This window comes from Sus scrofa, chromosome 10 (genome assembly GCF_000003025.6).
Source record: "Sus scrofa isolate TJ Tabasco breed Duroc chromosome 10, Sscrofa11.1, whole genome shotgun sequence".
Taxonomy (NCBI): domain Eukaryota; kingdom Metazoa; phylum Chordata; class Mammalia; order Artiodactyla; family Suidae; genus Sus; species Sus scrofa.
Window position 1 is genome coordinate 43,993,583 of NC_010452.4, and position 26,794 is coordinate 44,020,376.

General features: G+C 40.4%; 1 protein-coding gene across 1 annotated transcript in view; it reads left to right on the forward strand.

The window, feature by feature from the left end:
* Positions 1–22,482, forward strand: part of STAM (signal transducing adaptor molecule) — a 69,075-nt gene extending 46,593 nt beyond the window's left edge. The window contains 10 exon segments of the mRNA XM_021064813.1: positions 973–1,165; positions 2,880–2,974; positions 6,936–7,024; positions 9,480–9,567; positions 10,755–10,809; positions 11,363–11,516; positions 13,971–14,146; positions 21,153–21,241; positions 21,244–21,351; positions 21,354–22,482. Of these exon segments, the coding sequence (XP_020920472.1) occupies positions 973–1,165; positions 2,880–2,974; positions 6,936–7,024; positions 9,480–9,567; positions 10,755–10,809; positions 11,363–11,516; positions 13,971–14,146; positions 21,153–21,241; positions 21,244–21,351; positions 21,354–21,385 (1,079 nt within the window). The 3' untranslated portion in view covers positions 21,386–22,482.

The following is a 26,794-nucleotide window of genomic DNA, read 5'->3' on the forward strand; positions in this document are numbered from 1 at the left end:
AGGAACCATGAGGTTGTTGCTTCCATCCCTGGCCTGGCTCAGTGGGTTAAGGATCCAGTGTTGCCATGAGCTGCAGATGTGGCTTGAATCCCGTGTTCCTGTGGCTGTGTTGCTGTGCTTTTCTTTTACGATTTTTGCTTTTTTTTTTGTCTTAAGATATTTTCCTCTACCCCAGGATCCCGAACTATATTTTCCTGAATTTTCTTGATAGTTTTAAAGTTGTGTTTTTCCCATTTGGTCTTTCATTGATCTGGAATAGAGGTAGAAAAAAAGAAGGGGTTAAGGGTTGAGTTGAAAGCAGGGTGATCAGTTTGTTCACATTACATGACAGAGCCTGAGTGACATGTGGTGATGGCCTGTACTGGGGGAGGAGAAAGAGCAGGCAGAAGTCTATTTTAGGGCATTTATTAGGTGAGACTTCACTGTCATTATTGCCAAATTCTGTTTCTTAGACTGACTACCTAAGAACTGCCTTTGGAACAATCATGTACAGGTTCTCAGACATTATCGTTGAGACTTGGATTTATTAAGTTCTCTGTGAAGAACTCAAGCTGAGGACTTTTGACCTCCCAAGTGATTTTGATAATTATTTGGTGAACTGAAGCTACCAAAATGCATTGAACAGATGAAAGAAAATATAAAGTATCTGCAGCTACATTTAAAAACTGGATTTAATAGTTTGTTCCTTTCTGTTACTCAGTATAATTTAAGTTGTACCAACCTGTTCAGTAAAAATAGTTGTCATGCTGTTCAGTTTTTTTTGTTAGTTTATTTTTTAAACTTTCAGTTGTGAATGAATGAAATACAATTGATGGCATTATTTTTGTTCAGTATGTCACATCAGGATATGTCCCAGTTTCCCGCTACATTATTGAAAGAAGAACGCCTTTTACCTTCAGGTATCTTTTTGTACTTCTTAGGATTGTTGGATATATTAACATTTGGGGTCTTTTTAAACCCATTATTTTCCAGCCATCGAGTTGTCCCTGAAGGAACAGAGGCAGCAGTCAACCACCCTTTCCACTTTGTATCCCAGCACATCCAGCCTCTTAACTAACCACCAACACGAAGGCCGAAAAGTTCGTGCTATATACGACTTTGAAGCTGCTGAAGATAATGAACTTACTTTTAAAGCTGGAGAAATTATTACAGTTCTTGATGACAGGTGATGGTTAATGTTAAGTTGAACAATTCATTTGAAAATACATAGTGTGTTTTGTATTACTCCTGCTGAACACCTTATCAAAAGTAATAAAATACTGATGCAGATAGTTTCTCTGTATAACAGTTAGCTGCTTTGCTTGTGTCATACTTCCTGAATTCGTATTTTGTAGTTTTAATTTTTTCTCATCTGTCATTTAAATGGTTTTTTTTTTTTGCCATTTCTTAGGCCGCTCCTGCGGCATATGGAGGTTCCCAGGCTAGGGGTCGAATCGGAGCTGTAGCTGCCAGCCTACGCTAGAGCCACAGCAACTTGGGATCCGAGCCTCGTCTGCAACCTACACCACAGCTCACGGCAACGCCGGATCGTTAACCCACTGAGCAAGGCCAGGGACCGAACCCGAAACCTCATGGTTCCTAGTCGGATTCGTTAACCACTGTGCCACTACGGGAGGTCCTTAAATGGTTTTTATTTGTTTTGGAGGCCTAGTTTGATCTTTTTTTTTTGCCATTTCTAGGGTCACTCCCGGGGCATATGGAGTTTCCCAGGCTAGGGGTCGAATTGGAGCCATAGCCACTGGCCTACTCCAGAGCCACAGCAACGCGGGATCCGAGCCATATCTGAAACCTACACCACAGCTCACGGCAATGCTGGATCCTTAACCCACTGAACAAGGGCAGGGATTCAACCCGCAACCTCATGGTTCCTAGTCAGATTCACCAACCACTGAGCCACTGTGGGAATTCCAACCAGTGGTTTTTAAAGATAAATCGATTTAAGGTTATTCCTATATTATCACAGTTACCTTCTAATATGTTTTTTTGAATGGAAGAAAATAGAGTTGGATCTCATTAGCTGGACTTTGCACAAAACCTTGGTCATTCATTCATTTCCAAAATACTTCTTGAGAGCTTGCTAGCTTCCCTTATCCCGAGCGCTGGGGACCCAGTGCTGAGCATGGCTGTGGGCCCAGGAGTGTGTTTCTCGTGAACATTTTGTGCTTTGAATAGTGTTGTCTGTCATGTGTGTTCTCCTGTTGGGGGAAAATTTGCTTGTGTGTGCTAGAAAGAGCACTGATTTAGGAATGGAGATTTGGCTGGAGAGCCTGCCATCCATCTTATTGCAGAGGATTCTTAGGCTGGAGGCTGTGAACCTCCTGAAGTTGACAGTTTTTATCTGTGGGAACCTCTCTTTGGGGATAAGAGTTCAAAGCCTTATATTAGATCCTCAAAGCATTCATCAGCCTCCCACAATATGAAGCAGTGTGTGTTCAGTAGTGTCTTATCTTCTCTGAGGCCTCATCTCTTATTTGAAATAATGACCCATTCATTGCCTCCTTCATTGCATTATCAAGAGATTCAAATCTGGTAATAAATTAAACACTATAAGATGTAAAGATAAATAGAGGCATTCCTGTTGTGGCTCAGCGGTGATGAACCTGACTAATAATCCATGAGGTCGTGAGTTTCATCCCTGGCCTCTTTCAATGGGTTAAGAATCCGGTGTTGCTTTGAGCTATGGTGTAGGTCGAAGATGTGGCTCGGATTCCGCATTGCTGTGGCTGTGGTGTAGGCTGGCAGATGTAGCTCTGATTTGACTCCTAGCCTGAGAACTTCCACATGCCACAGGTACAGCCCTAAAAAGCAAAACAAACAAAAAAGATAAATAGAAATAAAAATCTTTGTTATAGTAAAGCATTCTTTTTTGTTCCTCTTAGTGACCCCAACTGGTGGAAAGGTGAAACCCATCAGGGAATGGGCTTGTTTCCCTCTAATTTTGTGACTGCAGATCTCACTGCTGAACCAGAAATGAGTAAGTATTTTCCAGTCTGTCAGTGGATGATCATGCATAATTCAGCTTTCTGAGGCAGAGGCTTTCTCTGTGGTGTTAGTTCAAAGATTATTATTATTATTATTATTATTTTTTTTTTTTTTGTCTTTTTGCTATTTCTTTGGGCCACTTCCGCGGCATATGGAGGTTCCCAGGCTAGGGGTCAAATTGGAGCTGTAGCCACTGGCCTACACCAGAGCCACAGCAACGTGGGATCTGAGCCGCGTCTGCAACCTACACCACAGCTCACGGCAACGCCGGATCGTTAACCCACTGAGCAAGGCCAGGGATCGAACCCGCAACCTCATGGTTCCTAGTCGGATTCGTTAACCACTGCGCCACGACGGGAACTCCAGTTCAAAGATTATTTATGAGGCTGCCTAATCATCTAAGAGTTGAAATCTTCTGTCTATTAAAAGTATCTTTAGACAGACTATGGATTTCTCTTTAGAAAAAAAAAAAAGAGTATGTATATATGTGTGTGTGTGTGTGTGTGTGTATATATATTATGTCATTGTAAAAATGCAGATTAAGAAGCGCTATAGACTATACATTCTGTATTTGGTTAATTGATAAAGGTGTGACAGAGGCAGTATAACCCAAGGGAGAAGTCTCCCTATTCAGAGGTTAGACCAGTTTTCTAGTGTCTAGCCCTAGACAGGGGAGCAGTGGCCTCCAAGCAGCATAGTGACTTTCCTAAGCCTCCATGTCACATATTCAGAAGGGGCCATAAGTCATCATGTAAGTAATTTTTTGATTTCCATACGTTGGCTGACTCAGAGAATCAAACTAGAAATGGGGCCAAGGAGGAAAAGTGATGTTGCCGGCAGGCATAGTCATTGCAGGAGATGTAACTGCCAGTAATGGAAGTGTTAGTACGCGGTTCACTGTATTTCTGACTCTCTGCTTAGTACTTTGATTGGTCCTCATAATGACAAGTATGAATCATCAAGATTGAGGCATAATCTTCCTCTGTTTAAGGAGACAGAAATATGTTCTTATCTAGAAAGACTGCTGTTAGTGACTGAATGTTTAGAATTTTAAATCTTGTTTGTACATAAAGTGGTCATCTACAGTTATGTGGTTGACTATTTCATCTCTTCCCATCTTTCCATAATTTCAGGTAGAAGAGATCAAAGAAGGTTGTAAATCACGCTCTGCTTTGGTCATGTTTTGTTTACAAGAGTTTTAAGAAAGGATCTCTATCTTGGTCATCTTTTTATTTCCAACAGTACATGGTACTGAATCCTATCCACCATACAGACTATATAATATTTATACAATAAATGATACACAACTGTCTGTGTATTAATTATAAAAATAGACTTTTATAACGCTTTTATGTATTTTTTTTTTTATGGCCATATCTGCAGCATATGGAAGTTCCCTGGCTAGGGGTGGAATTGGAGCTGCAGCTTCAGGCCTATGCTGCAGCCACAGCAACACCGGATCCAAGCCACATCTGTGACCTACACCACAGCTTGTGGCAATGCCAGATCCCTAATGCACTGAGCAAGGCCAGTGGATCGAGCTTGCATCCCCATGGAGATTACATCAGGTCCTTAACCCACTGAGTCACAATGGGAACTTCCTGCTTTTCTTTGAAAACATAAGCACACATGTCTTTCAAGAGATTAAGCTTTACTAACAGACCAGACATTACAGATCTTTGATAAAACAAAGCTCTCTCCTAGTTATTAACAGGATGTCTGTGTCTTTTTTTTTTTTTTTTTTTTTTTTAATTTTGTTTTTTGCCTTACCTGCAGCATGTGGAAGTTCCTGGGCTAGAGATCGAACCTGTGCCACAGCAGTGACAATGCCAGACCCTTAACCTGCTGTGCCACCAGGGAACTCTTTCTATCACTTTCATAGAAACAGAATCTGATACCTACTTCTTTGATAAGGTTCTTTTTTGTTAAACTCAAAAACATGTTGTAAAACCTTGTTTAAATGGCAGCACATAATGTGCCAACTTTTTAACCTGGACTGATGGTGGTAGGATTTGTTTGTTTTTTAGGTTTGGATTTTTCTTGTTAGCTGATGGAAATGGTGGAATTGTCTTTGACTGCCATTCAAGATGAGATCCAAGATCTCATGTAGATACAGTAGGCAAGTCATTTTTTTCCCGTCACATAGCAGTGTAGTCTTAAAATGAATAATCTAGCTATTCTTATGTGTTTCACCCTCATGCAAAAGAGAAATAGAGCCTCAGAGCTGATGTAATAGCCTTACAGTTCTCAAGCTTAGAAAATGAGTGTTAGCAAGACTCTTGTGGCTTTGTTCTTTATGAGGACACAGAAGCCCACTTTGCTTAATGTGTCAATTAGAAAGTGACCTACTGAGCTTGTTTTTGTTTAGGAAATGCAATCAGATTTCCTGTGTATATGTATATATATATGTATATTTACACACACATTACATACATACATGTGTGTATATGTACAAATATAGTATTATTTATATATACACACATAGTAATAGCATCAGTCCCTAAGAGAAAAGTGAACTCGTGCGTAGTCACCTGTTAGAATGTGAAGTCCACCACGTGTTCTCTAAGGGGTGGCAGCAAGTGCAGTGCTGTCCCAGCTTTCACTAGTTAATAGCTCAAGATATAAAAAGCAAAAATATCCATAGCAGAATGCCCCTTTTTTTCTCATGGAAGAATGAAATCAGCTGAAACTTTGTTTTTGTATGCAGAATTTTTGTTTATGGTGACTCGTGTGGGACGAATCTATTCCTTATGTGGGAAATTGAACTATTTCTACTTCACATGGAAGCACACAGTGTAGAATACAGAAGGGTTGTGGCTTATTGTTCTTAGGGTAAGATCACAGGCCAGATCCCAGTAGTGTAGGCTAGTAGAGCTAGTCTGATTGGCATTCACATCCAGGCTTTGACAATTTTTAGCTTTCTCCTTTGCGAGAGTTTTTAATCTTTCCAAGCCACTGTTAAACTTGTTTATAAAATGGGCCTATCTCCTAGGATCATATTGGAGATTCATTGGGGAAAATGCAGTATACCATTAAGCACATTTAATAGCTTAATAAATATTATTTCCTTTCCTTAATTCTGCCCCTTTCTCAACCACCTCTTTCTATCTTGATTGTTAATATTTTTATAAATAGTGATTGACCACGTTGATAAAAGGATGAAAAAAGATCCAAAAAGGATATTCATTCCTTTAAAGCTATGTGTGCCTCTCAGTGTTATTTTGGAGAAAATTAATTGCTGTGTTAATCATAACCTTATATTAGTGATTCAGGTTGTATTGAATTTTTTTTTTTAAGATTGCTTTGCAGAGCACGAGAATTACGTGCTTCTGGTTTGCAGCCCCCTTAATGATCACCTTTTCATTGTGAAAAATAATGTTTCTAAAATATATAGACCAATTTAGTGAAAAATTCAGATCCCTGCCAAGGCCACAAGGTCTCCACTGGCCTGGATGTCATTCCCTTATTAAAAAGAAAATTCTGAGAGGTGCGTGGGGAATATGTAGCTAGTTTTCCGGTTCATTACATTGAAATAGTGTAGCCTGTGGAAAACAGAGGTTTTTCTTTGAAAGGACTGGTAATTTGAAAACAGAATATATTTTAAATAGAATTTGTTTATGCCATTGTAAAACTTTGTCTTTGGTTCACCAGTTTACTGAACTCTGATGTGTAATGGTGATTAATCTTTGTTCCAGAAATCTCTCTCTTATTTGCAATGAAGTATCTATCATGGAAAAAATAAAATCTTTAGAAGAGGAAATCTGTGTAGAATTTCATCAAGTCCTGTTCTGTCATTAATGCGTAAATCTGTAACCTAATCATCCCTTAACTTGAGCCTCTCAGATTGAAGGAACTATAAGAAAAGCCCAAGTTCTTTCCTGGAACCTAAAGTGCTTTAAAATAAAATTTTAATTTTGTGATAAGAAAAAGATAAATGTTAACCTGTTTTACAGTCAAAACGGAGAAGAAGACGGTACAGTTTAGTGACGATGTTCAGGTAGAAACAATAGAACCAGAGCCAGAACAAGCCTATATTGATGAGGTAAGTGATTGCCCGTAGGAGAGCGTCATACTCGGCATTGAAGTTGAAATGGGTTTCTTCTCTCCTTTAATAAAATTCAGTGCTTGATTAATGCATGTATTTTGCTTCTATAAAAATTCAAACAATATTGACAAAGCAGAAATTCTCCTCGAAAGTTCCTTTCTAGTCCCATTCTGACCATCTCAGTACATGTGGTTGTAACTTGTTATTTTTAATTCCTGTTTAACATCCCATAGAATGGATTTTTTATGTAATGATTTTTTTTTTCCATTATAGCTGGTTTACAGTGTTCTGTTAATTTTCTACTGTACAGCATGGTGACCCCCTCACACATACATATATACGTTCTTTTTTCTCGCATTATTAGGCTCCATCATAAATGACTAGATATAGTTCCCAGTTTTACACAGCCGGATCTCATTGCTCACCCCCATAGAATGGATTTATCGCTTCGTCATTCTGTTGTTAGCTCTTTTTTTTTTTTCTGTGGCTCTTTTTTTTTTTTTTTTTTTTTTTACCATTACAAACACAGTCGTAATGAGATTTTGGGGGGGGAATGTATTCAAAAGAACATGAGACTTTTATTTTTTTAATATCCGTATTCTCTGAAAATTCTATTCTTTGTCACTTTTTATTTTTTAATAATATTTATGTGTTTGTTATTTTTATTTACTTGTTTATTCTTTTTTGGCCGCCCTGAGGCATGTGGAGTTCCTGGGCTAAGGATCAGATCCGAGCCACAGTTCAACCTGTGCTGCAGCTATGGCAATACCAGATCCTTACCCCGCTGTGCCGGGTGGGGAATGAAGCTGTGTCCTGGCACTACAGAGACAGCGCTGATCTTGCTGCACCACAGTGGGAACTTCTTTGTAACATTTTAAACTACTGGTGAAAAATGAGATGTCGTCTTTAAAACACGTGAAGGGATTTGTAAGCCTTTTAGCCTTTTTTTAGGGGAACCAGAAGCAGAAAGGTTGAAGAGTGCTCTTTTAGAGAAACAGAATGCTCTTCTGCTTTTATAGAAAACTGTGCTGAGAGCCAAGGAATATGTGGGGTTTGGCCAATATCATTACATCGGAAAACGCATGTAGGCTCAGACTGTTGCTCTATCTAGAAACCTTATTTCTGTGAGAGTAGGTAATTTCAAATACAGTGTAGTATTCTGTAAACAGAACAAAAGCTACCCATGTGTTAGTTGATTCTCACTCCCATTTTATCCCCACCTCCTTTTTGTTTGTTTGTTTGTTTGCAGGCAAACCTTTCTGATATGTGCCTCCCCCCCCCACCCCCCGCCTTTCTTTGGCTGTAATTGCAGCATGCAGAAGTTCTCTGGCCGGGGACTGAACCAACACCGCAACTGTGCTGGATCCTTATTAACCCACTGAGCCAGCAGGGAACTTCTGACATGTACCTTTTTTTTTCAGACCACTTAAAGTGAAAATTATGAGTCTTTTATGTTGAAAAATGAATGCCTATTTCAAACTACAAAATTCTTTTGACTTGAGAAGAGTTTTTTTTTTAATATACCTGTGTCACGTTCACTCTAGTGATTAACTTATTTCTCAAACTGTTCCCCTGTGCAGACTGTAGAGTTTTGTTTTGGTTTAAATAACTATTTTGCTTCGAATTGGTAGTCTTGAAATTATTAACCTTATGTAGCTATGCTTAGTAGCATAAATAAGTAAAAACCACAAATGGAGAAAAGTTTGTAATTATTATGTTAGTATTCGTTAGTACATGAGAGCTGTACCTACAGATATATCTATACTAATATAATGTATGTCTTTCTGTAATGATGGCTGCATAAGTTCTGTTGGTCTTAGAACCAAAGATTCTGAGATACATGTGAATCACTGCTTTAAGATGCCTTCTGCCCTTTCACATAGGAGGATAGAGAAACTACAAATCTTCCTCCTTTTTTTTGGTGACAAACTGATACTTTGGTGGATAGAGAATGTAGACTCACTGCTTCTGGTGCCACTTAAAAGGAGAACAGCTGTAATATAGCTGAGCTGAGCTTCGCTGAAACAGCTGCTGTGTTCTCCGTGGTGGAGTCATAACGGACTTGTTAGTCATAAGCCGTGCCTTCTTGAGAGAGCAGTTACGGCTGTCAGCTTGGCCAGGCTACAGCTGCTCCAAAGCAGTGACAGAAATCCACTAGCATGACCTAAGAGACTAAAGAACTCACATGTTGTAAGTTGAGGTGTTCCTCTGTTTCTTCTCTTTTGGGAGAATTTCTCTTAGCAGTTTCCAAAATAAGTAGGAATAGCTTTCAAGGCTCTGACTTCACATGATTCTAAAGTGAATACATGGATAGTACTTACCTAGAAGAAAAGTGAATTCTTTGTATGTATGAATTATAAGCCTTCTCTACCCATTATCTAATTAATGAGGTGAGAAGGTTTTTTCCCATAGAGATTTGTTGTTTTTTATATTAACTGTTTAATTCCTATAGGATAAAATGGACCAATTGCTGCAGATGTTGCAAAGCACAGATCCCAGTGATGACCAGCCGGATCTTCCAGAGTTACTTCATCTTGAAGGTGAGCCTTATTTTCCATTTGCCTTGCAAATAAGGAGTAATAAGAGGTTGTATCTAGTGTTCTCTTACAGGTAGTTTTGTATTTAAATAAAATTGAGAATGATATAAAGAATATCAACATTTCTCACTGTTTTGTGAACAGTTTCCCATCCATATGCAATTTAAACCTTTGGTAGAATTCAGATTATTACACTTTTCTACCCAAATTAAAGATCTTGGAGTTCCCGTCATGGTTCAGTGGTTAACGAATCTGACTAGGAACCATGAGGTTGCGGGTTCGATCCCTGGCCTTGCTCAGTGGGTTAACGATCCGGCGTTGCCGTGAGCTGTGGTGTAGGTTGCAGACGCGGCTCGGATCCCGTGTTGCTGTGGCTCTGGCGTAGGCCGGTGGCTACAGCTCCGATTAGACTCCTAGCCTGGGAACCTCCATATGCTGTGGGAGCGTCCCAAGAAATAGCAAAAAGACAAAAAAAAGATCTTATTCAGCATTTTTTTAATGTTGTGAAATAGAAATTGGTGTTAAAAATTTTCTGAGATCTGTATGATCAATCTAAAATATTGATGTTAGGAGTTCCCATTGTGGCTCAATAGTAGTGAACCCAACTCGTATCATGAGCATGTGGGTTCGATCCCTGGCCTCGCTCAGTGGGTTAAGGATCTGGGGTTGCCGTGAGCTGTAGTGTAGGTAAAAAATGAGGTTCAGATCCTGCGGTGCTATGGCTGTGGTTGTAGGCTAGCAGCTACAGCTCCAGTTTGACACCTATCCTGGGAACTTCCATATGCCTCAGGCGTGGCCCTAAAAAGACAAAAAGAAAAAAAGTATTGACATTATAAATACCCAGGAAAATCAATCTTGGATTTGCTGGGCTAAGGTTAATTGAATTGGAGCTGCAGCTGCCAGCTTACACCACAGCCACAGCAACACAGGATCCGAGCCACATCTTCGACCTACACTGCAGCTCACGGCAATGTTGGATCCTTTACCCAATGAGTGAGGCCAGGGATCGGACCGTGTCCTCGTGAGTACTAGGTGGGTTCATCACCACTGAGCCACTATGGGAACTCCCATTATAATAGAATTTTTATTATTTCAAATTAGATCTTTTATGTCTTTAAATTATACAAATATCCATAACTCACTTTCTTTTGCTACATTTTCTTATATTTCTTCGAATTTTGTCATCTTAGCCATGTGTCACCAGATGGGACCTCTCATTGATGAAAAGCTGGAAGATATTGACAGGTAAAAGCAGATGCTGTATCTGTACTGTGTACCTTCTTCCCTACATGTCTTGCTAGGCTGTGCATTGAAATAGAGCTCCCTTGTATTTTATTTTATTTTTTTAAAGATACGCCAGTTCTCATTCACTTGTTTTCTATTAGATGTGGGAATTAGATGTTTGTCCCCTGTTTTTTGTAGGTGAGGATTTATTTAACTTTGACTATGTTAGTCTTTTTTTAAAATAAGAGGTAACTGTTGTTAATCATATTTGCTGTAAGTGGCATTATCAGAGCCCACAAATGACCCATCTGTTAATTAGTAGAGAAACTGGATATTTTGAGGTAAAGTCAAGAACAAAAAGCTGGAGTTCTTCCAGCACAGTACCTAAATCTTAAACAATTTTAGTTGCCTTGGAGCTAAACTATAGGGTATTTTTTGTCATGAGGTTACATTTTTTAATAATGTCTACCTATACCACTTCTTACAAATTTTGCTATTTTGATGCATCTTATTATCTAGAACATTGTGTCATTTAGATAGCAGTTGTGTTTCATGTTACCGTATAATATTTCAGGAAGCATTCAGAACTCTCTGAACTCAATGGGAAAGTGATGGAGGCACTTTCCTTGTACACCAAGTTGATGAATGAAGACCCAATGTATTCCATGTATGCAAAACTACAGAATCAACAGTATTACATTCAGTCATCTGGTGTTTCTGGTTCTCAGGTAGGCTTTTAAAAACTCAAGTATTTCAGTTTGAATTCTCAAATACATTTGAGATTATTTGGAATAGCTTTGTTTTTGTAAAATGTGAAACTTTCGAAAATTAACGTTTAGAGAAAAAAATAAAAGTTTTTTTGCTTGACAGATAACAGTGTATAGTATACTGACTACACCATTAGTTCTTTTTATGAAAATTTATTTTTCTGCAGGGGTGAGCATTAGTCACTGTCAAGCTTTAAAAAAAGAATACAGATGCTTTGGCTCCACTTCAGACGTATCAAATCCAGGCGTGACGCCCAAACATCTGTGTATATGTGTGCGTGTGTGGGTTTTTTTTTTTTTTTTTTGGTCTTTTTGCCTTTTCTAGGGCTGCTCCTGTGGCATATGGAGGCTGCCAGGCTAGGAGTCCACTCGGAGCTGCAGCTGCTGGCCTACGCCAGAGCCACAGCAACGTGGGGTCCAGGCTAGGTCTGTGAGATCTACACCACAGCTCATGGGAACACCGGATCCCCAGCCCACCGAGTGAGGCCCAGGTTCGAACCCACAACCTCATGGTTCCTAGTCGGATTCATTAACCATTGAGCCACGACAGGAACTCCTGTATTTTTTTTAAAGAGATGGATAGATCACTACAAGATATTGAGTATAATTTCCTGTGCCAAATGGTAGGTCTGTGTTAGTTATCTGTTTGATAGATGGTAGTGTGTATGTGTTAATCCCCATCTCCTAAATCATTCCTTCCCTCATTTCTGTATTTTTAAAGCTTCACATCTAATTATCTGGTTAAGAACTACAGTTTTTGTCTGAGTAAAATTTCTAATTACCGCTAAATTCTTCTGAGTATCTACAATTTTTGGTTTTATAGTGAGCCACTTTAATCTGGATTTTTTTTCCCCCCTTCCTTTACGTGAGAATGTATGTAAGGCAGTTTAGAGCCCTTTTTTCCTCTGGTCACCCCTAGCAACTACTTTAAAAGTCCATTTCCCACAAACTCATTAAGTTCAGGGTATAGGGAATAATTAGCCAGACATCGCTTTTTATCCTTATAGAGCAGCATAAACTTTGTGCGGATGAATTTTTTTTGGCGTGGCCCACTTCTCCTGAGGGAGGGGCTGGAGCCCTGGAGGAGAGCAGCCAGGCCTGGGAAGCGTGGGATTACTTGACACCGGCCCCCGAGACTCGATACCAACGTGAGCCAGCCGGCAGAACCCTTCCTGTGCCATTTGCGAAGTACAGAAACATTGCATTTGTGAGGACTGGCCTAGCTGTCTTGTAATGCAGACTATTTGGGTTCTGTCTGTAGTGGGTTGAACATGCTTTAACCAAAGTGCTAAGATGATTGTTGTTTCATCTCCTGATGATGGTGTTACTATCTTAGAGCTGCTGAGAGTCTTACTACCTGGACAGTGCATTTCTCCTTTCAGACGTGAAATAGAAGAAGCTAGTGAACACCACTCAAAGTTAGAATGTTATGTGTATTTAAGATTTTGGAGGCATTTAAGACTTCAGTGTCTTTACCTTAAAAGGAGTATAATTTTTAGATGCAGGAATAGGCAGATAGTGGCCCAAGGGTAAAATCCAGCCTCCCACCTGTTTTCTTGTTTTCTTTTTACAGCCCCACCTGCAGCATATGGAAGTTCCCAGGCTAGGGCATGAATGCCAGTCTACACCACAGCTACAGCAATACCAGATCCAAGCTGCATCTGTGATCTACACCGCAGCTTGCAGCAACACTGAGGCCAGGGATTGAGCCGACATCCTCACAGATACTATGTTGGGTTCTTAATCCACTGAGCTACAATGGGAACTCCCCACCTGTTTTTTTAAATAAACTTTTACTGGAACATAACCATTCTGATTTTGTTTTTACATTGTTTGTGGTGACTTTCTCATGGGCAGAGCTCAGTAGTTTTGACAGAGACCATGTGGTCCACAGAGCCTGACACGTTTACCATCTGGGACCTTAACAAAAAAGACTGCAGACCCTACTTCAGAAGCTTAGCTTGCTCTGTGTTCAATAAACTGTAATATAGGAAGTACATCTACACCTCTGTGTAGGTATCTATAAACAAATGCAGGTTTATTGCTATAAAACAATGAATTCAAACACACTTTTTAAGCATTTTGGGGCGTTCCTTTTAGGGAGATACTTACAATATCAACATGGAAAGAGATTATATTAGTATAAATTTTCAAGATAAGTTTCACTTCTGCTTCTCTATGGAGATAAACATGAGTTTAGCTGCTGTTTACCTAAGAACAAAAATCATCAGAAGCCCAGTTCACTGAAAGATACTTTTTAAAATGCCTATCAGGAGAAGTAACTTAAAAAAAAAAAAAAAAAAAGATCTTGGAGATGTATTTGTTCTTTTGGAATTGAATGCCTTGACAAAGAAAGTTTGGCCTGCCTGTGAGATTTTCAGAGCATCTAATGTGTCTCATCATGGACTGTTCTAGGTATATCCGGGCCCTCCTCAAAGCGGTGCTTACCTGGTTGCGGGGACCGCACAGATGAGCCACCTCCAGACCTACAGCCTCCCCCCAGAGCAGCTGTCTTCCCTCAGCCCAGGAGGCGTCCCACCGCCCGCAAGCCCAGCCCTTCCTAGTCAGCCGACTCCGGCCTCTTACACTAAGTAATTCCATTGTTGACTGTTCTTTGCGGTTAGCACTCTTAAAACTCTTGCGTGCCCCCGATCATCGGTAATCATAAAACATGGATAAGAAACATCCAGGGTAGGTGTCATCACCGGTACCAGGGGGTCAGCCCTGTCTGTAGCCACAAGCGGGTTCTCTAGGGACCCCTGGAGGACAGCAGTGCCAGCCAGCAAAATACTCTCTGTCATACTGATTCCTTGAGCCGCTGTATTCCTAGTTTAGCTAGGTTTTTTTTTAAGAGTCCTATCAGAATTTCTTTTTGTGTTTGTTTTTTGCTTTTTAGGGCTGCACCCGTGTCATATGGAGGTTCCCAGGCTAGGGGTTGAATTGGAGCTGTAGCTGCTGGCCTACACCACAGCCACAGCAATGCCAGATCTGAGCTGTGTCTGTGACCTATACCCATGGAAATGCCAGAGCCTTAACCCACTGAGCAAGGTCAGGGATCAAACCTGCATCTTCATGGATGCTAATCAGATTCGTTTCTGTTGAGCCACGGTGAGAACACCTTATTTGTTTTTATTTGCATCTCTGATGATATTTCCTAATGACTCGGCTGAAACATAAATTTGTTTTGGTAACTAACGTTTTGCATCAGTTTCATATAAAATCTAAGCGTTCCTGTAATTAGTGGTTTATTTTATTTTATTTTATTTTCGTCTTTTTGTCTTTTCCAAGGCTGCACCCAAGACACATGGAGGTTCCCAGGCTAGGGGTCTAATTGGAGCTGTAGCTGCCGGCGTACACCACAGCCATAGCAACGCCAGATCCAAGCCGCGTCTTTGACCTACACCACAGCTCACGGCAATGCTGCATCCTTAACCCACTGAGTGAGGCCAGGGATCGAACCCACAACCTCACGGTTCCTAATCAACTTCGTTAACCACTGCACCATGACGGGAACTCCTGTAATTAGTAATTTAGAGTTGGTGGTTCTGAGCGGTCTCTTAGAGACAAACACTTCCATCTTTATACCCTGTGCCGGTAGTCAGTATATATCCCAACAAGATAAACCATTCGAAGAGAGACAACATGAGAAGCCATGTGCCCCTGCGACCCCTGGGGTGTGTGGCTGAACACAACAGGCCCATGTGTGGGTCATTTACTTATAATGCTCCTGTCATGTCCATGACTGCATTTATGCATTACATTATTCATAATTATATAAATGCTTTTTCTCCTTCAAGTCATGGGCGTCTAAGCTGAAGTCATTCCTTTGAATCAAATAGACAGGTTTAAGAGTTCACCCATGTGTGTGAAGTCATGGGGTTGACTCCTAGCAGAAATTTCTTGGTGGCACAGTTTCCAGGAATCCTTCTGTCAGTGTTGGAGTTGCCCAGAATGCTCCTTCCCTGCCCTCACTGTTGTATTGTGCATCCTCAAAAGAGTCACACACTAGGGATGCTTGGGGATTTTCAAACATGATTTTCTGGGTGCATCTAACTATCCTGGGGGGATCATGACAAGGAGGGTTATGGGAAAGCCTGTTACAGGTGTCACGCGGCAGCAGAAACACTCCTTACTGGGTTTTATAGCTTAGGAAAAAATGTGAGGTGTAGCTCTTTCTGTCTCTCCCAGGACTTTTTTTTTTTTCCCTTTAAGTCGTAATTTGGTAAAAACAAATACCCTTGCATAGAAATTGGTAAGGAGCAGCTATTAGCAGAGTAACATGCTGCTTTAAAAGAAGATCAAAGTGAGTAGAGGTTGGTTTTGTTGAGAAGTTGACCTCTCTGCCTGAGAAATGTAGGAAGCTCTTGGATATCTTAGCATTAGCCAAAAATGCCACCCCTTTCCCAACTCGTTCCCTGCCGCTGGATCCGTCCAGCTGGCTTGTTATTGGAGATTACTTGGGAACTGTTCTTAGAGCCTTGAGCAGTTACCCTTGTAAGTGAGATGCTTTGTGGGTGGGTGCTTAGGCCGTGACATGCTGTTGGGCTGAGTCGTTGTTGCTCTTTGCTGGGGACTCTCCTGTCCTGTCCACTTGTGCGGTCTGGACGTGAACCCCGGTGCAGGGCCTGTGCTGTGTTCCAGGGCCTGATGGCCAATGGACTGTGGCTGGAAATGTCGCCTCTCAGGAAACATGGGTGCTTTTTGTAGAGCAGTTCCCTGAAATATTTAGCCCTCTTCGCCTGGCTAATGCCTGCATATTCTTTGTTAGCTTCATCTTTACTGGAACGCCTGTCCTGCCGTCCTGCCTACCCGCCTCTCCATCACTGTGCCTCCTCTGATGCTGTCACAGGACCCCTGCAACCTCATGTGGCCTCACATTCTCTGTGTCCCCACTCAGCTGTCGTATATTGAGAGCTGGGCTTGATCTTTCACCTTTAGGGCCTCACTGTGTAGCAGAGTTTTACACCTGGTAGGAACTCAGTATATATTTGATAAATATGTTTGATGGAAATTTCAAGAGCTGTGTTAGGCCAGTGAGTTAGGTATTTCAGTTCCTTGTAAACGTTTCGAGGCAGTTTTTAAAAAGATACATAAATGTATTAGGAACAGTTGTGTGTGTATGTGTGCGTGTTTGAATGAGAAAATCGATGGCCAAACACACGTGGGCCAACAAAATTGGAAGGAGTGAGAACTGGGGGTGGAAGTCGGCTTGATTGAGGTGTACAACGACGTATTTGACTCAGGCTTTTGAATTGCAGATCAAGGTCAATGAGGAAATTTTTTCCTCTCTTTTCTTGGCAGGTTTTTTCGTGTCCCTCTCTTCATATCTAGGAGGCAGTTTATTATTCTTTTACATAGAATTTTGGTTCTAGGGTTGTCACCTTAGAAATGATGTTACTGATAACTAGGGAAAGTGGTACTGATAGAATTTTCTAAAGCTACCTGAGTGATGATGACAGTATTAATACTAACGTGACCAGATCTGGGTACTTATTTTTCAATTAACTCATTTCACTCCTGTTAAACAGATGTTTATTTTCTCTTTGTCTGAGTTTGACATTTTAGCTCCAAGTGAGATCATAAAGTTTTTTATTTGTCTTTCTCTGTCACGAGGAAAAGGTGTCCTTTCTTGTGGCTGAACAATATGCATGTGTGTATCTATTTCTGTCTCACATTTTCTTTATCCATTTATCTCTTGATGGTTACTTAGGTTTTTCTGTATCTGGGCTGTTGTGAGTAATGCTGTTGTGAGTGAGCATAGGAGAACAGATTTCTCATTGAGATTCTGATCTCAATTCCTTTAGATAAATACCCAGAAGCAGGATTCTGGATCATATGGTAGCTCTTTTTTTCATTATTTTGAGGAACGTCCATGCTGGCCTCCATAGAGGCTGCACCAGTTTATAGTCCACCAACACTGCACAAGTGTTCTCTTTTCTCTCCATCCCTGCCACCACTTGTTACTTTTGGTGTTTTTGACCATAAACATTCCAGCAGGCGTAAAGTGATATCTTGTGTTTTGATTTGCTTTTTCTGGGTGATTACAGATGCTGAGCACCTTTTCATGTACCTGTTGGCCATTTGTCTGTCTTTGGGAAAATGTTTATTCAGGTCTTCTGCCCACTTTTTTTTTTTTTTTCCCCTTTTTAGGGCTGTACCCATGACATATGTAAATTCCCAGGCCAGGGGTCAAATCGGAGCCGCATCTGCCAACTACACCACAGCTCATGGCAACGCCAGATCCTCAACCCACTGAGCAAGGCCAGGGATCGGACCTGCATCCTCATGGATACTAGTCAGATTCTTAATCCAGGGGCCCACAATGGGCATTCCAAAGATAGGAGCTAAATCATACAGAGTTTTTTTCTTTTTTTTTTTTCTTTTTTGGCCAACCTGTGGCACACAGAGTTCCTAGGCCAGGGATCAAATCCAAACTGCAATTGCCACCTATGCTGCAGCTGTGGCAACGTCTGATCCTTAACCCACTGTGCCAGGCCAGGGACGAAACCTGTGTCCCAGAACTGCAGAGGTGCCACTGATGCCATTCGCCACAGCAGGCCTCTGCCCTTTTATTAATCAGGTTGTTAGTTTTTGTGCCATTGACTTGTATGTGTTCTTTATGTGTTTGGGATATTTACTCTTTGTCAGATAATATGACTTGCAGATATTTCCCTCCCATTTCGTAGATCACTTTTTCATTTTGTTGATGGTTTTCTTCGCTGTGGATAAACGTTTTTGTTAGAGTCCCACTTACTGGTATTTGTTTTTGTTGCATGTGTTTTCACTATCCTATCCAGGAAGCTGCAGCTGAGACCAGTGTCAACAACCTTCTTTCTTCTGTGTTTTCTTCTAGGAGTTTTACAGTTTCAGGTCTTAAATTTAAGTCTTTGATCCATTTCAAGTTCATTTTTGTGGATGGTGTAAGCCAGGGTCCTTTTTCATTCTTGTGCATGAGTCGGTTTTCCCACCTCTATTTGTTGAGGAGACCATCCTTTTCCTGCTGCGTATACTTGGTTCCCTGGTCAAATCCTTGATGACCATTGATGTAGTTTCTTATCCTCAAGGTGCTTACTGGTAAGTAGAGGGAAACGTGCACAGTACATGTAATTACCCCATAGATTATAGGTCTGTGCAGGGTGCTTTAGCAGCTTCAGGGTTCAGGGAAATTTCAAGAAAATACATTCAGGCTGAGCTTTTCTTAGCCCAGAGGGGAAAAGTAAAAAAGACTTTCTGTTATGAACAAAGACATGGTTCTCATGTATGTTTTTGTTGAAATGGCATGGTACCCACAGCATGAGTGAAATGAGGAGTGGTGACAACGCACACAGGTGTTGAGTGGTGACAACGCACACAGGTGTTGGGCGTTACCAGCAGTGCAGTGTGTGTTTTTTTTTTTTTTTTTTTTTAATTTGCTCTTTTTTTGTCTTTTATTTTAGGGCTGCACCCGCGGCATATGGAGGTTCCCTGGCTAGGGTCCAGTGGGAGCTGTAGCTGCTGGCTTACACTACAGCCGCAGCAATGCCAGAACCAAGCTGCATCGGTGACCTACACTACAGCTCACAGCAATGCCAGATCTTCAACTCACTGAGCGAGGCCAGGGATCGAACCTGCGTCCTCATGGATGTTAGATTAGTTTCCTGTGAGTGACGGGAACTCTAGTGCAGTGTTACTGCAGGAGTGAAGTCTGTCCTGTGCGGGGAGTGGTGGGAGAGACTCCTGGCTTTATGGACAGAAGGATAATGCATGGTCCTTGATACCCCATTAAGGAACTTGGGTCTGGTCTGGGAAGGCTGTCCAGAGCTTCAGATGGAAGCAGTAGACATGGATTTACGGGAACGGGGTTGGGAGCCAGGACTCAAGTGTATCAGGCAGGAAATGATGTGTGTGTAACTACAAGATAGGGATGAGGAAAGAGTTGTTTCAGAGATTAGCAAACGATTGCCTATAGGTGACAAGGTGGGGAGATAATGCAGAGCAGAGATAAGAGAGAAAAGTCAGTTGTGGGGTTTTACCCATGCATAGCTGGGTAGACGGTAGAACTGTCATTTGGGCTCAGGAAATGTAGTACAAAGTGGGAGTGATTACAGTGATAGCTAAGCATCAGATATTGTGCTGTATGCTTTGCTTGTATTAAGTCATTTACTCTAATAACCTATGAAGTAGGCACATTAGCATCCCCATTTTACAGATGAGGAAACTGAGGCAGGACAGGAGGACTAAGGTGCCATTTAGCTAAGATACAAAACATTTTGGTACCAGAGCTTAGCTCCTAGTCTCACCGTTACATAATAGCATCGTTGTGCCCCTTAGTGACATGAACAACAGCATGAAATCTGAGTTCTTTCTTTTTTTTTTTTTTTTTTTAGGTCTGTACCCAGAGCATATGGAGGTTCCCAGGCTAGGGGTCCAATCGGAGCCTGTAGTCGCCAACCTACACTACAGCAACATGGGATCTGAGCTGGGTCTGCAACCTATACCACAGCTCATGGCAATGCTGGATCCTTAACCCACTGTGCAAGGCCAGGGATCAAACCTGTGTCCACATGGTTACTAGTCAGATTCCATTCCGCTGAGCCACAACGGGAACTCTGCTGTTAAGACTTTCTGTCTCACAGAGAGGCACATGTGGGATGATAATGGGCGATGTTTCAAGCATTACTTGCAGGGTTACATTAGTTGGTGGAAACTAGCAGTAAGTGACTCTCTATTATAATAGTGAACTGGTTTAATTTGTACAAAGTACAAGTGCATTGACTTGACCAACATTGACTTATAAACAATCTAGCAATTAAAGAAAAGTTTAAAAATAGGCAGTATTTTGAAAATTGTAGGCATTTGCCCACTGTGTAGCTTGTTTCACACTTGTCATAGAAATGTGGGGGGATCTCCACGTTAACTCCTTGTATGTCTCTTGATTCAGCTAACCCAGTGTCTCACACATAGTAGAAACTTGCCCACCAGGCTGGGAAGGGGAAGGGAGGAGGCTGAGATGGGAATAAAGGCAGCTCTGAAGGCACAGGGCCATTGAGCAAGTGGAGGGCACGCTGGCAGAGCTGGTCAGTGACAGCAGGAAGGGAGACAGAATAGGTCAGGGCGTACAGGTACAGATAGTAGATACATGTGTTAGTGGGAGTAGGTAGAGGGGTTCTCTCTCTCTCTCTTTTTTTTCTTTTTAGGGCCGTACCCGAGGCATGTGGAAGTTCCCTGGCTAAGGGTCAGATCAGAGCTGCAGCTGCCAGTGTACACCACAGCCACAGCAATGCTGGATCCGAGTCACGTCTGCAACCTGCAGCACAGCTCCCAGGAACGCTGGATCCTTAACCCAGTGAATGAGGTCAGGGATTGAACACACATCCTCAGGGACACTATATCTCATCGTGTTCTTAACCCTCTGAGCCACAATGGGAACTCCTCCCTCTTCTTTCTTTATGATGTTCCAGTGCCTAAAATAACAGCGTTTGGCACATTGTAGCTATTTAATAAGTGTTTATTGAATGGATTGCATGTGTGAGTAACTGTTGAATGAATAGCTGTCCTGTTTATCGCTCAGTGGCCCTGTAAGTCAGTATTGATCTGAGTGTTTTCTCCCCTCTGCAGCACAATGGTCAGCTCTGTTCAGGGAAGTACGTATCCCACGCAGGCTTCGGTGTACAGTCCTCCTGCTGCCGCCGCGGCTGCTGCCACCACCACGACGTCACTATATACCAGAACGCAGGAACTAGCCTGTCCCAGGTGCCAAACTATAACCTAACGTCAGCGCTGCCCCAACCGAGCGGCGGCCAGCAGCCACCTCCACCCAGCAGCCGTATTCTCAGAAGGCCCTGCTATAGAACTGGGGATTCCTCCTTGTGGCAGATACCTGCTCCGTGCCGATGACTGCGTTAGGAGATCCTTTAATATCTTAAGATGTGTCCATCCTCAGCTTATAGGAATCGTCCCTTGGTCAGCAGGTTCCACGACTCAAGAAGGTAGAACGTTCTTCAATTTGCACTGACTTTTCAGAGGTTCTGCCCTCTCCCCCTCCCCCAGAGAAATGAAACTGCTCACAGCATTTAATTCCTTTCATCATACGAAAGCATCGATGCAAGATTATTTGTCTCATAAAATTACCTGGTCTGCAAAAGGTCGAACTTAACAAACACTGTTGTGGCAAATGTTATGTACATATCTTGCTGTGTAACTTCACTAGTGGCCATTTTGAATCACAGTGGTGATCATGTGAATATATTTAACACTGTTAAATTAATGGACGTTGCAATTTTATTTTAATCATGAACAGCTACCGTGTTTCATAATGCTTGTGTAAATTTAACTTAATCACACTCTCCTTTTAAAGGGCAAGAGAACCAAGCTGTAGCATATTTACCTGCGGGCATTACGCCCTCCACGTTTCAGTTTCCCATTAAACTGAACCTTCCTTTGACTAATTGTGAGCTAAACATGTATATTACGTTGTCCTGTAGCCTCTGCATACTACTCACTGTCATCACACCAGCGTACAGTAGCTAAATTTGGGGTGCAATTCTAGCAAATGATGATGTTCCCTTTCAAACTTTCACATTTTGGCATGATATTTCAGAACATTGTGGGGCCGTGAGACAAAATTAAGTAGGACCGCATCCTTCCTATCTTTACTTTTAAAGAAATAATGTTGATTTGCCTTTTCCTAGTTGAAAGTAGTAATTAGGTTTCGAAGCTGTATCCTGTGTTCATTGGTGGCAGTGACACCAAAGATAGAGGCAGTGAATAGACGTTTTTAAACTGGAAAGAAAACATGAATTACACTACATTTTCAAAGTCTCTTGTAACTATTTAGGCTATAAACAAAATTTGAGTCCTCTGTCTTGTTCCACTACTAGCGTTTTACATATGTCTTTAACACATTGTATCCTTTAACTCTTCATTAAAATGGATGTAAGTAGATGTTTCCAAGTCATCTCTATTCCTGGTTTAACAGTTTGTGTATTTATTCTTAGCTTTCAAACTGGATTTTTGGGCTTCTCTCTCTCTCTTTTAAAGTTCTAATGGGATTATTTTGACTTCATATCCAGGAGTATTTTTGAATGAATGCTTTTCTTTTAATCCGTATGAAATATGTTTTCTGCTGATATTTTAATCCTCTTAAATATTTATAATTTCCTAGTTGTACTATATTATTACTTAACACTATTATTTAAACAACCGAAGAATTGAGTTGAGCATCATATCAAGTGAATTGATTTGTTAACAGGTTTCACACCAGAAATGAAGATTTAACTTGTATTTTCTAGGATTATTGTGACCAGGTAGTTTCTTTCCTTTTTGACAAATGATTCTGTCTTGGGCAAGGTAGGTACAAATTTAAAACACTGTTTTCAACTTATGTGTTTCACCCTGGTGTTGTTTTCTCCTGAGTTTAGAGTACATTGCCCTCAAATAGTAATTTTAAAATTTTAATTCAAACTTCACATTAAAGTTTTTTTATACATTGTTTTTTGATAAACCTTTTCAGAAGATTGTAATCTTTTTCATTCCAGTTTGAATATTCTGGTTTAAGTGATATACTTTTTTTCAAGTCAAACCATACTTTTCTTTTTGCTTTTGATACATGGTATTTACCAATGGCAAATGTATCATTTTCCCATTTTATTTTGATTTGTTTCATGCTGTAAAATGAACATATTCTCTAGTATGTGTTTTGCCCTATAAAAGGTAAAGAATGGTGAAATGAAAAAGGCCCTTATTACAATGCATATGCAGTTTTAGTTACCATTTTATTTACATTACCAGGCTTTTATAGAGATTTAAACGATGAATCCTTAAAACCGATACTATAGTAGTTTGCAGTTTTCATTTATTAGGTATAAAAATACCAAGTAGAAAAATCCCACTGAAAAGGAACCCCTGGATTTTCCATCTTTCAGATGACATGGCAAGGACAGAAATAGAAAAGGGCCAGTTAGGAGCACAATGGTTTTGTTCTGCAGCTGCACTTTCATAAAATCTTTCCTTAAAAGACAGCTGCCCCATTTTAAAGGGAATAGATTTATTTACAAAACTAGCTAACTATAATATGAATTTCTGTGAAGCACATTTTCCTTTTCGGTGTATTTCCTTTATAAAGTGTGTGTATCCGTCAGCCAGCCAGTGACATCTACCTGGAGAAATGCAGCCCAGTTACGCTCTAGCACAGTAACCCACAAACCTCATGGTCAGGGTCTGATAGGGTATCAGTGCTGAAACCTGCCTGCTGGGAGTGGTAGGCAGCATGTGCTTACCATGACTCTAGTCTTGGCTCACTGTCTGTGCTCCTCCTTCCCTGTTAGTCTCTCCTCCTCAGTGAGGAATGATTTTATGTGCCCAGAGAGTCCCTTCTTTTGATTAAAAAAATTCAGGAACTTTGTTTCTGTACCTCTTAATTTTTGTTTTTAAAATGCTTAATAGACCACTAGCGTTCTTTACCGATAGATTCAGTTTTCGTATATGACATATGTATGGTTCAGCACGAAGCTGTCTTTAGTCCAAGCCTTCAAGTTTATAAAAATAAATTAGTGTCCTCTATGATAAACTGTGCAACTACAAAAACTATGTAAATGCTTTCCTTTTTTTTTTTTTTTTTTTTTTTTGGCTTTTTAGGCTGTACCTGCAACATATGGAAGTTTGCAGGCTGGGGGTCAAACTCAGAGCTTAACCCACTGAGTGAGGGACTGAACCTTTGTCCTCGCGGATACTTGTCAGGTTTGTTACCACTGAGCCACAATGGAAACTCCACTTTTGTTTTTTTCTGCTTCCCTTCCTTCCTCGTTTTTTCGTTCTCTTTCTTTCTCTCTCTCTGCCTCCCTCCCTCCTTCTTTCCTTCCTTCCTTCTTTTCTTTCCCTTTCATTCTCTCTTTCTCTCCCTCCCTCCCTTTTTCCTCCCTTTCTTTCTCGTTCCCTCTCTCTTTCTTTTTCTCTTTCTCTCCCTCCCTCCTTCCTTCCTCTCTTTCTCTCGTTTCCTCTTTCTTTCTCTTTTTTTTGTCACAGCATGCAGCAGCTTAATGTGAGATCTCTGTTCCCAGACCAAGGATTGAACCTGTGCCACAGCAGAGAAAGTGCCAAGTCCTAACCACTATATCATCAGGAAACTCCCTATATACTGTTTTCTAAAATGAGGTTTGTTGGTATAATTGGTCAATTTTTCATTTCTTTAATGTATTAAAAATCACTGTTTTTCTCATCTTACTTATTGTACTAATAATTATAGCTTCCAATTATATCACTCTTTAAATATTTAACAGCAAATATCATTAAGAATTTTTCACTCATATCATTTTCCAATTAAAATTTTTGTTGTTTTTGTTGGTACCCCTTAGAATAAATACATAGAAGGAACCTATCTAAATATTTTCTCAAAGACCTTATATTTAGTTATCTTTCATTTTAGAATCATGGTTCAAACAAATGTTCTTATCAGAAATCTAGATTATTTTCTATGCTATTTATAATAATATGCCTCTCTGGTCTTTAAGCAAAGCTGCTTTGAATCTTATGCATTCTTTTTTATTATGGCCTTTCTTAGAAATTGTAGTAGTATTTTTTTCTCTGAAATTTTTCTAGTTTCAACAATATTTTTTCTTAAACTGTTCTATAGCATTCTATTCTAAATCTTATTATTTAAAATATTTGATGGCCTTGTTGAACAAAATTTAACGTTTTATTGGTAATAACATAGTCATACGTACATGGCTGATTTTTTGACTCCTTAGCTTTTTTTTTTTTTTTTTTTTTTTTGTCTTTTTGTATTTTCTAGGAGGTTCCCAGGCTAGGGGTCTCTTTGGAGCCATAGTTGCTGGCCTACGCCAGAGCCATAGCAACTCAGGATCCAAGCCACATCTGCAACCTACACCACAGCTCATGGCAATGCCAGATCCTGAACCCACTGAGAGGCCAGAGATTGAACTCTCAATCTCATGGTTCCCAGTTGGATTCGTTAACCACTGAGCCACGACGGGAACTCCCTTGACTCCTTAGCTTTATATTAATAATTCCCACTATCATTATTATCTGTTTGCTGCTGCTTTTGGACTCAGAGAGTTTCTGATAAGGATTGCATGTTAAATTATTAAATGTCATTAAGCCTCTGTATAAAAGGACTGATCTTTTGGTGTTTGGAGACTTGAAAAAAATAGTTATGTCTATTCTATTTTATATTTTATTACTCAATGAATTTATTACATTTATACTTGTACAATGATACAGCATTTCTATCCCAACCCACCAGCATCCCCCTACCCGCAACCGCTCTCCTTTGGAAACCATAAGTTTTTCAAAGTCTGTGAGTTAGTATCTGTTCTGTAAAGAAGTTCTTTGTGTCCTTTTTTCACATTCCACATGTCAGTGAAAGCATTTGATGTTGGTGTCTGACTGTCTGACTGACTTCACTTAGCATGATAATTTCTAGGTCCATCCATGTTGCTAAAAATGCTGGTAATTCGTTCATTTTAATGGCTGAGTAATATTCCATTTCGTATATGTACCACATCTTATTGATCTGCTCCTCTGTCAATGGACATTTAGCTTGTTTCCGTGTCTTGGCTATTGTATATAGTGCTGCAGTGAACATTGAAGTACATGTGCCTTTTCTCTCCACACCTTCTTCAGCACTTATTGTTTGTAGACTTTTTGATGATGGCCATTCTGGCTGGTGTAAGGTGGTACCCCTTAGTGGTTTTGATGTGCATTTCTCTCATAATGAGTGATGTTGAACATCTTTTCATGTGTTTTTTGGCCATCTGTATTCTTCTTTGGAGAATTGTCTGTTTAGATCTTCTGCCCATTCTTTGATGGGGTTATTTTTTGATATTGAGGTGTTTATAAATTTTGGAGATGAATCCCTCATCAGTTGATTCATTTGCAAAGATTTTTCTCCCATTCTGTGGGTTGTCTTTTTGTTTTGTTTAGGGTTTCCTTTGCTGTGCAGAAACTTTTAAGTTTAATTAGATCCCTTTTTTTTAATTTTTGTTTTTATTGTCATTCCTCTAAGAGGTGGGTCTGAGAAGATGTTGTTGTGGTTTAGGTTGGCGAGTGTTTGGCCTATGTTTTCCTCTAAGAGTTTTATAGTATCTGGTCTTATATCTAGGTCTTTAATCCATTTGGAATTTATTTTTGTGTATGGTGTTAGGAAGTGTTCTATATCATTCTTTTCCATGTGACTGTCCAGTTTTCCCAGCACCATTTATTGAACAGGCTGTCTTTTCTACATTGTATATTCTTGTCTCCTT